The sequence below is a fragment of the Blennius ocellaris genome, assembly GCF_963422515.1.
Source record: "Blennius ocellaris genome assembly, chromosome: 19".
Classification (NCBI taxonomy): Eukaryota; Metazoa; Chordata; class Actinopteri; order Blenniiformes; family Blenniidae; genus Blennius; species Blennius ocellaris.
The window spans coordinates 23079048-23091201 of NC_137668.1; the positions used below are offsets into that span (position 1 = coordinate 23079048).

The following is a 12154-nucleotide window of genomic DNA, read 5'->3' on the forward strand; positions in this document are numbered from 1 at the left end:
GCTCACCTCTGCCTGCCCCTCTCTCCCGTGTAATCAGAGATCCTCTCAAATGTCAAGGTGGGACAAATGGGAGCCATTCCGTCTTGTAAATGGGCCCGGAAACCGGGTCTGAGTGCTTCGCTTTGCCTCCCTTCTCTGTCTCCCGTCTGTATTTGAGAAAACACACATACAATGTGTTTCGTCCTTTTTTTGACTTTCTCGTCTTTTCCTTTTTGTGAATCATAGTAAAGTTTCTAGCTTTGTTGTGAATTGGGGAAACCCGGTGCAGGAGAAGCTTAACAACTTGACAATAATTGCGAGTGATTTCGGGCCATTACGACCCCGCTTTTCTGCTTTTATCAAACGTGTCGTTAATTTACCCGAAGGGCTGCCGGCTTCGTTTGCAAAAGCATGCATCCAAATTGTGAATGTTAATATCTGAACACGGCGTCGAACGCTTGCTCCGTGCAACAGCAGTTCCATTTCCGAAGCTCGCCTACTCGGTGTAAAGTGCTAAATATGTATCTCCAGTTTGCCACAAGCGCTTTCTTAATTGATTGTACTTACGCGCTCACACATTCCCGATAACAAGATGTGTGATATAAAAAGAGATGAGGGCGAAATCCTCAGCATTAATGCGTGCTGAAGAATCGTTTTTATATTTTTATCCGAGACGAAACTTTCTCACTTTTCAGTGAGGATACAGTTGGGATTTCGGGGGAATATCTGATTACCATGAAATGTTCATTGTTTTTCTTATTTCGTCGCGCAAAAAGAAAAAATCATACAGCGTTCAGATCATTGTGCTCCTTTCACAGCTGAGAACCCCTGTAGAATATAGTCGTGGTCACCATTTACCTTCACCAGAGCAAAGTTCCTCATGTTCTCGTTATTAAAGCCAGCGACGTCGATTCACGTTTGGGGTTGTTGTGACCTATTCGTCACGCTTCATTAGCCGAATGAGGGGAAGGAAGTTCACAAGCGGCCGTGATGGAAAACACTCCGACCCCTTGGAGGCCCCCGTCACAGTGGAAAAGAGAAAAGACAGTCAGCTGAACGCCCTCCGGCGACCCCGGCGGTTCAGAGTGCAGCCGACCCTGCATGTGAGGTGAGCGCAGGCAAATTAGCATGCTAACAGTGGGGGCTTTTTGCTCGCTCTTGAACCCCCCCCTCCCTCTCAACACTCCACCCCTGGGGTAGGGGAGGGGGGGGGCAGAAAACTCCTTCTGTCAGTCCGTGCTCATATTTCTGAATAGAGGATTATTGTGTGTGTGTGCGTGTCGCAGAGGGGAGGGGCGGCGACGCAATAATTGAGTCTAAACAGCCAAATTCATTAATTTGATTGTTGGCGACAGCGGATCTCTCGACAGCGTAATTAGGGGAGCTAATGGATGGCGGCATGCTAAATCCATCAATGCTAATGATGATTGCGGTTGAGGAGAAGCGGGTACGCCTTTCGCGAGCGTGTGGCCGAGGTGGAATCAAGAAGCGACTAAATATATGGTGGAGCTGAGCGGGACGGGGTGGAGGGAGGAGTGGGAGGGGGGGTTGGAGAGGCCCGTCGGACGGGTGCAGCTGGGCCGGCACCATCGCGGGTGTCGGCGGGCACGGCGACCACGCTCCTCTCCACCCTCTGATCGGTCGGTGGTTTCTCCGACCGCGACTCGCCCCATCCGGAGGTCCTCGATGTCCCGCTAGAATTTTCTGAGGATTCAAAAAGTGATGGTTCGTCGTTGGGAAGGGTGAGAAACCAAAAAAAAAAAAAAAAAAATCTGTCTTTTTTTAAATGCCTGATGGTCAATTTTTCTGTTTTAACGATTAGCTCTTTTTTACTCCCCCCCCGTCAATAAAATTCTTCATGTGAGCGAGTCAATTCGGGTTAATGTTTTTAACCGAGAACATTAAGACGTAGACCTGGCCTGACATTTTTTTTTTTTTGCGTATTTCCTTGTCTGTGCAGGCAAGCTGGGTCATTACGGCTGGCCGGCTGCCTGCCTGAGAGAAAAAAGGGAAAAAAAAAAAAAAAAAAGAACCTGTTATTCCAGGTTGGGGTTAATGAATGCGGTATGCAATGGGGATCCAGCACAGGATGGAAAGCAGAGAAAGAGTAACAGTTCTATTTGGACGAGTTATGTCGCCTCCGGGTTTGGAAAAAGTAACCTGGGGATCAGCTTGTCTGGGGCCCTCTTGTGCAAACGTTAATGATGTTTTTGTCCGGGGCCCCCCCAAGTGACAGTTTGTTCGACGGGACTCGTTAATACTTGAGAACTCCGGGACCGGAGTTTCCTGACAGCTTGACAAGAAGGTCCCTTTTCTCCCCCTTTTTTTTTTTTTTTTCCTAGTAGGTTGTTTGGGCATTTCCACTTGTGTTACCTGGAGATGTTGTGACATGTTGTAGGTGACATGTTTCCATGCAAAGTCAAGTTATCCACTGTCAGAGAAAAGGGTTGGGCTTTTATATATTTTTTTTTCTTCCTGCTTGCAGCTGAACTGTAGCACGATAGTACAGAAAGAGCTCTTGTTCTGGGGGTTTCCACAGCCCGCTGAGCTTATAAATGGTCTGATTAAGAAATCCCACCAATTGTGCGCGGCTTATATAGTCTGTCATAGCGTTATTCCATTGCCCGAGATTGCATTGCTTTTGTAGAACCATATCAAGCAGACATTTATAGAGGGAGGACAGATTATTTCCACGGGAAAGCTCGGGGCGATATAACTGTTATATTGTTAGGCCGGCGGTTTGTCGCCTTCTCTTTGGCTTTGTAAGGAGGGCTAATGTTCTCGTTTGACACTGGCGGATTGCTTTCTCTCTGTGCCTGAAGAAAGAAGGCAGGCTAATACATTTGAGTCGGTGAAGCGAAGGTCGTTGAGAATTACATTCGCCCCCTCACCGCCGCCACCCTCCTCCTCCTCCTCCTCTCGCTTTCCCTCCTAACTCTCACTTTCTTTTTTTTTTTCCGTCTAATTTCCCCACTGGATTGGCAAACGGTTTTTACTATTAGCGCAGCGGTGGGCAGCTCGCAGTGCGTGTGTGTGATTATCGGTGTGTGCGTCGCGGAAAGTCACTCCGGCCCACCTGGAACCTAAAGCGGACCAGACAGATAAATGTGGTGTGTGCGGCGCCGATAGATTGTATTGTCACCGGGGATGAACGGCAGAAAAAACAACAGCGGGGATGCAACATGAAAGGTCAACAACACGGGCTTCCTGAGAGGAGGAATCTAAGTTTAACTCGGCAGGCGAGGCGATGGCCTTTCTCCGATGTTAGCGTTGGACTTCTCGACAAGCCGCCGACACGCTAAATGGGAATGCTTCAATTTCACGCGTTTGGACGTTTTCGCGCCCAGAGAATGTATAAATGGTAAAAACAATGAAGGTAACAAAGCGACAAAGCTTGTTGGGGATTCTTTGGGGATTGGTCGGGTATTTACAACCATTTATATTCACATGACGTCTTCGAATAAGAAGAGTATGTGAAGTTATTTTAACTGTATTTCTCAATGTAGCGATGTGGCCTTGTCCGCCAAACCAACATATTTATGGTTCATAAACCAAATTCCGAGTAATTGAGCGCACCTGAATATAAGCCACACCCACCAAGCTTAAAAAAAAACAAAAAAAGCAAAGAGTGGTCGGAGTTACGTGATGCACCTGAACGCATCACCCTTGTATTGGCGTCATGAAGCTCGTTAGCGTGTAAAAAAATCCATAAATAAGCCACGTCAGTTCTGGTTGGTCAATCCAAACCAGCGTGTTTGATTTCTAAACATACGTATTTCCCAAAATGACATTATTTTTCTTGAGTCATCTCTGGAGATCGTTGACGGGCAGCAAATCCCCAAAACTGTGTGAAGACCTAAAAGACGGTCTCAAGTGAAAATGCATCGTTTTTGCATTTCCGTCTCAGGAAAGTTTTGTCAGTTTCAGAAACATTTCGAGTTCACGCAACAAACATTTTGAAAACGAGGACCGTTCACACGGAAATGTCATGATACTCCGGAAGCTGCCATTTTTTGTCACCTCTTGGCCACCTACTGAGCATGTGCAGAAGAACTGTTGAGAAAAGTTGTGTGTTCGTCCATTTACATGGAGCTGAAGCATTTTCTGTTTCCAATAAGTATCAGTCTGTGGCTTTTACGCGGAGCGATGACGAAGTTGGATTGTTATTGCGGTGAGTGTTTTTGCAGATTTTGAAAAGGTTGTCGTGCAAACGGGGCCTAAGATACGCTCACGTCCTCCCGCTATCGTCCCCGGTCGATATCAACCGTCCCCATGGACTCGAAGTCCTACAAGCCAGTGGCTGCAGGTGTTTAGAGCCGCAGATGAAAGCTGCATTTAACACAGCTGGCAACAAGAGAGACTTTCAAAAGCCGTCAAACTGCCCAGCCAATCCCCCCTCCACCCCCCCCCCCCCCCCCCCCCATAATGTCTTCCAGACGATAAGGGCCGGGATAGATCTGTATGAGCAGTGGACCCGCCGGAGCAGAACCAGTGGAGTTCTGGCTGACACGCCAGTCATTTAGCCACAAATACAGACATTTTCGAAGAGCAGGCCAACCCCCCCCCCACACACACACACACCAACTCCACCCCCTCCAGGACATATTCTCTCTTCTATCTGCATTCCCTCTCCTGCTGCGCCGCCTTTTTTTTACGAGGGCCATCCGAGTTGATGATGCGCCGGGGTGAAAACGCAGTAAACAGCTTTTCTGGAAGCACAAAGACTTGAAACAGAAGGAAAAATAACAGTTGTTTTTTTGTTTTTTTTGTTTTTTTTCTCCCTCCTCCTCGTTTGAGGAGCGAATAAAAGGGCCTGTGAGGATCGGCTCGACGGAAACATTAAGTTGTCAGACGGGGCTACTGTTACACGCCGCACCGTCCACAACGGACACGACGCTCTCCGTCAACATGCATCTACTTGCACATATTGGGTCATGCTGTACACACACACACACACACACACACACACACACACACACACACACACACACACACACACACACACACACACACACACACACACACACACACACACACACACACACACACACACACACACACACACACACTTGCTCAGCTCCTTCTGGCTGTACTTGCAGCTCGCTCTTCTCTCCTTCTTCATCTCAGTGATGCATTTCAGCATCAATTTTTTAGGCGTCTGGCAACGCTCAGCTTTTGGCAGTTGTGTGTGCATGCATGTGTGTATATATGTGTGTGTGTGTGTGTAGTGGTGAGAGGGGGGGGGGGTTGCTGCAGAGACACAGGCTCTGAGGTGAATTATAAGTCTGCTGATAGAACGGAGCAGGGCCACAGAAAGATTGATGCTCTCTGTTGGGAGCTGCGAACCAAACCATGGAGAGGAGAGGAGAGATTGATCGTGTCAAAAAAAAAAAAAAAAAAAAATCTCACTCTCTCGTCCCGCCGATAAGTTTTTAAAATCGAGGCGACACCACCCAGCCTTTCACTAAATATTAGGCGTTTGGAGAGTGAACTCCAGCTCTAATGACTCCACTTCACGCCATGACATCATTCCGGCAGGCCTCCCCCCCCCCGATCCCCCCGGGGAGCTCCTTAAACTAAATAATGAGATACTCCCTCGCTGTTTGGCCACAACACAGGGGAAGGTGAGGCTGTAAACACCACGTGAAAGTTGTATTTTTACCCGCGCCGCGGCCGATAAAGCAGCCGAAACAAAGCGGTTCTTGTTCGGGCCGGCTGTGGCCTGTGGCCCATCGAGGGACCGGGGGGGGGGGGGGGGGGGGGGGTAGCAAGTCTGGGATCACGGAGGAAATCACAAGAGAGATTTAAGCAGAAATGAATAAAAAAAAAACAAGACTGAAACTTGTACCAGCGTTTCCCCACTTAGCGTTTTGAAATCCCAGATGCAGCAGCGGCGACGACACGGCCGCCGCCATCTGGCCGGCGCGGTCGAGTTCCAATTGTGCAAAAGTCATCAGCGCCTCTCTTCCAAACTTTTCATTTCCCGGCTTTGCGGTAAAAAAAAAACGTTACCGGAGCCGAGGAAACCCGAAACCCGGAGTCGTGATTAATAGACGTTGATGCGACGAGCAGCTTCGGCGCCGCCGCGCTCGGCTAATTCGATTTGCTCTCACCGGAGGTTCCTACCGGGCGATCTGGCCGCGCGCATGTCACCCACTTTAGTTTGGAGCGTTGCAACGCCTCGTTACTCTGAAATGTGGATTCTGTTTTGCTGATGAGGTCCCGGAGCAACACGTGTGAAATTACAACGGTCTGTGTGAATGATGTCGTCTTTTAACGCAACTTTCATCCGGGCGGCGAGTTAGCGGCAGCGGGGTGGCCGTCGTACAAGCAAAACACGAGATGAATGTGGAAAAGAGTCGCTGCGAATTTGCATTCGTGGGTTTTCAATACCGGGATTCCAAGACGATTTCAGTGTGAACGGACGCTTGAAACGTGCGATCGTGGCCCGAGACGGACGCGTGTTTCAATGTTCTTTGGCAGCAGGTTCATCCTCCTACGCCACCCGGATCGAGCGTCAATAATTGAAATTAAACGACTATAGAGGGAGAACTTGAGTTTTATGCTCTAAGTCGAATGGGCGCGTCGCAAGTTATTGAGGGGAAAATAAAAAAGGTTTGAAATGTGGTGATTTTTGCATGGAATGGAGCAGGAGCTTCTATTTCTTAGTCGAATAAAACCTTGAATCCAGCACTAAAAAGGTTGAGGAGGAGGAGAAGGAGGAGGAGAAGAGGGGGCACTTGATGCGTCCTGACAGCTCCATATCACCCCGGATCGCCTCGCCCTCGGCTGAAAGACGAGCGGAGCCATCCGTCCACCGCAGCTCCTCGGGGGACTCCATCTGGAACGCTGCCACCGCCGTCCACATCCACATTTAGTTACACTCTGTTCTCACTCTCTCTCTCTCTCTCTATCACTCCCTCACTCACTCACCTTGATGTTTTGCATAGGAAAAAATCCACCCTCCCCTCCCCCCCTCCTCCCACACCTCTCTCCTCACAAATCACCTCCGGTAACTCAATTTGAGCTCCGCAAATACATTTTCTTTTAATGCGAGGAGAAGGAAGCCGTTTAGCACAGTGAGGTGGGGGGGAGGAAAGGGGGGGGGGGGGCATGTTGATACACGTCGGGTCCCACCTGAGGGATTGTAGCCCACCGGAGCCGTCGCTCAAAGTGTAAATCGCCTTTTTGTGTGTGTGTGTGTGTAAAATCCGAAGCATTAAGCGAGTTGGGAATTCGCCGAGCAGCTCCGGTGTTTTGACAGTAATTTGGGAATCGGGGTCAAAGTATGAAAATGGGGCCTTTTTCGCCCGGGAGGTGCACATTTCAAGGGGGGGGGGGGACGGAGAGAGTGAGTGATTGTGACCACACACCTGCTGTGTACATACGTCAAAATGTACTTTTTTTTTCTTCTTCTTCTTCTGTGGTGACGACGGGGCAGCAGCGCCGCAGGTTGTTAGAGTTACAAGCAGATGAGCGGCCCGCAGAGCCGAAAAGCTGGCGCGTCTTCGACGTTACGGGCAATTAGGAGCGCTGGAAACCTGAGCCCTAATCTGCCTCTCTTTCTTTCCTTCTTTCTTTTTTTTTTTTTTTTTTTAAGTGCCCCCCCCCTCCGTCAGTCACAGTCGAAACTCGGCACGGAAAAGTCATCTCCGCACCATCATCCACCCTCTCACACTCAGAAACACACAGGAGTGAAAACCGCAACTCAAATGGGTTTAATGTGGACTTTTTAACAAGTGCTAGAAAACACACACACACTCTCACACACACACACACACACACTCTCTCACACACACGCCGATAACCAGAGGCTGTTTAGACCACCCTCGTTGGCTCGGTGCTCCGATTTCTCCGACAACGGCTTAAGTTTCGCATGCCAGACTCCGTGTGTGTGTGTGTGTATCGGTGTGTGTGTGTGTGTCGGTGTGTGTGTGTGTGTGTGTGCGCGTGGCGGCTCTTGTTCCCAGTCCTATTTCAAAGCTGTTTTCCTCTTCTGCTCTGAAACTCTGCGCCGACTCAATTAAGCGGCTGCTACCTTCAATAGCCGTGGGTCTGAGATTCCATTTGAATGTGTGTGAGTGTGTGTGTGTGTGTGTGTGTGTGTGTGTGTGTGTTTTCTTTAATAGCTTTAACACCTGCTCTCGCTATACGCCAGCCTCTGCCAAAGGCCAGAATATAATTGCGTGCGGGTCTCATATTGTCTTATAGGACAGGCACGTGCACGGATTGAGTTTTATCCTGTGGTCAAACAGGAGGAAGACGATTGTTCGGTAGTTAAAGGAGTTGGTTAATCCTGACCTCAGTTCCTGCAGGGAACACACAACCTCTGCAGTGTGTGTGCGTGCGTGCGTGCATGTGTGTGTGTGTGTGTGGATATAATGAAAGCCCAACCTGCCCACCTGTTCCCTGCGTTTTAACCTGAGACCTCATTAGTACACAGTGTTTTATTTCCACTACATTACCTGCACAATATGCTGTGCTGCTCTGCGTTCGTGGTCCTCTGAGGGTGTGTGTGTGTGTGTGTGTGTGTGTGTGTGTGTGTGTGTGTGTGTGTGTGTGTGTGTGTGTGTGTGTGTGTGTGTGTGTGTGTGTGTGTGTGTGTGTGTGTGTGTGTGTGTGTGTGTGTGTGTGTGTGTGTGTGTGTGTGTGTGTCTTCTCACACACTCCGTATGAACTGCCTGGCTTCAACTCGGCCAACAAAATGGCCGACGCTCACCTCCCTGGCTCTCGCCGCTCAGGTACGACTATGTGGAGGTGCGGGACGGCGTGGACGAGAGCGGGCAGCTGGTGGGGAAGTACTGCGGGAAGATCGCCCCGTCGCCGGTCGTCTCCTCCGGAAACCAGCTCTTCATCAAGTTCGTCTCTGACTACGAGACGCACGGGGCGGGATTCTCCATCCGATACGAGATCTTCAAGACAGGTGAGTCAAAACCTTCCTGTTCTCTTTGATGATTCCATAAATGCAGATACAAGTCATTGAAGTGACTATAAAATGCAACAAAATGAAAAACCAGAAGATTTCGGTGGGATTGAAGACAGAACTCCACGAAACGTATCACCCACATAGTGAGGAGTTAAATCTATATTATACTTTATTCTTCCCTTCCAGATACTGAAGGGAAGAATAAATAAAGTCCATAAGCTTCACACTTCATGTAGTCGTCCTCACAAGAGTCCTAAATATCCCCGAGAACAAACACCGGTATTGTAGAATTGGCAGCAGAATTTTTATCAAACTCATCTTTATGAAAAAACATCAAAGGAAACGAAAAGACCAGATTTGCCAGGAGATCAGTTTACTAGCTGTTGCTGAGTTTTTGGTTTCGCGACGCACGCTTTCTTTTAGAGTTCATACTTTTAAAGTTGTCCGAGATGTTTCGGATTTCCATTTTTCCCCAAAGTCCTTTGAAGTCCTTTGAAGACCCCCGTTCGCCTGCACTAATTCAAAAAGCGTGCTCCGACAACAAGCAGACAAATTGCAGGAATGTTTGCGTTTTTCTCTCGAGTTCCTTCCCAGATTTTCCCCGTCTGCAGTTCCACACATCCTCTTCCTCTTTTCCACAACATGAAGACGCCACATCCTGGCGGTTGTTTCCCCCCCGGGACAGCTTCTGAACAGCCTGTCCACCCCCTTCATGAGTCGTTTCTCGTTGACGCGTGCAAAATCAGACTTTCGACAAGGCCTTGCCCCAAACCGCTGCACTCTCAATGACCCCCTTTGACCTTTCGCTCGTGGCCTTGGTTTGAGGTCGGGTGAACGCCGCCACACGACTCCCGATTGCCGGCGACCGAATCCGCCAAATAAACACGGCGTCTGATTCATTATAAAAGCTGGAGGAATCATTCCGATAATGAAGCAAGAAAGAGCCTCTCCGTCTAATTTCATGGTTTGTTTGTGATTTAGTCAAGGCATCAGAGCATCAAATTATGCAATTGCAATATGGCAGGCAATATGCTTCACTCGAAAACCAATGAATCACGCTCCCATATGTTCCATAATTGTAGCGTTTTTATTTTTTTTGTTTGTTTGTTTTTTTTTTATATATCTGGTGTGAATTATTATACAATAAACGGGGGGCATAATTTGACAAACGCCCATTTCGCAAATGCCGCTTCGAGTGCTGGTTTGTTGTCAGATGGCATTCCGCAGCCAGCGTGGGAAGCGACTGCTGTCGCGTCGGTTTGGGGAGAAAGTGAAGTCTGTCTTGTTAGCGGGGGGGTGGAGGGGGGGGGGGGGTTCAAACTAGGGACGCGCTCTCGTTTCCATTTGCAGCCGGCGCGAGGATCCTTCCTTCATCTGGAAGGAGCTTAAAAATAGCAATCGTGTTACTTGGGAGTCAGGTATGTTGGAACACAAATATGATGTTATCGGAACAAGTGGGAGAATTTCCTGTTGGGTTTCTTTTCCTGCCTTCCTTTGTTTGGTCTGGAGGGAAAGAGGAGGAGGAGGTGGAGGAGGAAGAGGTGGAGGACAGCATTTCAGGAGAGTGAGCAGTCGGCAGACAGGTGCTACAGATTCCACTTTCATTAATTAACCTCGGCAGCGGTCTACGGGACCCCCCACCACCCCCCCCCCCCTTCCCCAACCCCCCCCACCCCCACGACCCCGGGGACGTGATGAATAGCCCCGCAATGATCCTCCTTCCTTTTAATCCGACTGAGCATGTGTATGTTTGTGTTTGTGCATGTCGCCATCACGGCGGAGCAGCTGGTGGAGTGTTGGGTCCATTTACGAGATCAAAGCGACGCTCCACCTTCCACCAAGCCCGTCCTCGAACCCCCCCCCCCCCCTCCCCCTCCTCCCCCGATAGGCCGGTTAATTCAACCACATTCTTTCCATGATTAGCTCGGTATTTCCTCGTTTCATCTATTAGCCAGCAGCGATTATAAATGAGGCGTGTGAGAGAGTGTAGGGGGGGGGGGGGGGGGGAGCTGCTTGAGATACGAGGATCGGCGAGGATATCTGGACGCGACTCAGGACTCTGGACCGCAGAGGCGGAGCTCGGCAGCAATCTGAGCTGGATCTGAATCCAAACACGGGGTCAGGGCCGGGAGGAAAAGAAGCAGAACGTCTATACAACACAAAAACTAACTCGCTTTTGTGCCGTCCGAAGTGCTCCCGTCCGTACGCGTGGGAGTCGCGTATTGACACAAGCCAGAACTCCAAAATTACAAAATGATAACAGAGTTATCGGGGAAAAGGCTGTTGTGGCAGTTTCCTCCGTCCCCACAGTGCAAACAAAACCCTTAACACACACATAGAAATCAGCTGAGGAGGCAGAAAGTCCCGGGCCCCGATAGTTTGGGGCAATAAGAGCGACCCAGAAAACCCCCTAACACAACATTCCCGATACCACACGGTTCTCTCATTGTCCAAAATATTTAGTTGTTTGGTGAACATAAGACTCTGCTTTCAATCCAGAGACTTTACGTCCAGCCTTGGCCTCTGGGCTGGAAACCTCTGGATCGTCAGGCGATTGTTTGATAAACGGGTACCTTGAACATATCGTCCATGTCCATTGGAAAACTTTTTAGATTCAAGCAGACAAATCCAAACATGTTGATTATTCAGTGCACGTATTTGGTGTTGATTCTTCCCGGGGAAGACGACAAGTTCTCAACTGGTCTGCCTTCGTAACTCAACGGTCAATGACAATTGAATTCAGTTGAATTGAGTTCGATCTTGCAAATACAACACAGTCGTTTCGTTTTTCAGGAGAAAAACCCAGAAATTCCACATTAGTGAGTCGAGGAGACGGTGGGAAGGAAAAACTCCTTTTTCTTTCTTACTTTTTTCCTTTTTTCTTTTCTTTTTTCTCTTTTTTTCATTTGTTTGCTTTTTCTTTTTCTTTTTTTTTTCTTTTTTTTTCATTTTTCTTTCTTTTTTTCTTATTTTTTCCGCTTTTTTTTTTCATCCCTTTCAACAGGAAGAAACTTGCCAAACCAGACTCGGGAGGCAGAGACTCAAATGACCCTGTAAATGATGATTTTTTTTTTTTTTTTCCCGTGTATCTGCCATTTCCCACATCATGTTCATAACGTTGCCATGGAAACGCGAAACTCTTTTCGACACACAAACGTCGCACTTTCACTTGAAGCCAGCCGAGAATGACCGTTCTTGCACAACCTTTTTGTATTTTCAAAGTAAAACCAAGAGAGGCCTCTGCAGCCC

General features: G+C 48.7%; 1 protein-coding gene across 1 annotated transcript in view; it reads left to right on the forward strand.

Annotated features, from left to right (window-relative positions):
- Positions 1–938: 938 nt before the first annotated feature.
- The window catches only part of nrp1a (neuropilin 1a), a gene marked incomplete at its 5' end in the record, with an annotated part of 61228 nt that continues 50012 nt past the window's right edge, over positions 939–12154 (forward strand). The window contains 2 exons of the mRNA XM_080514850.1: positions 939–1087; positions 8721–8902. Of these exons, the coding sequence (XP_080370976.1) occupies positions 939–1087; positions 8721–8902 (331 nt within the window). The remainder of the gene's footprint in view (positions 1088–8720; positions 8903–12154) is intronic.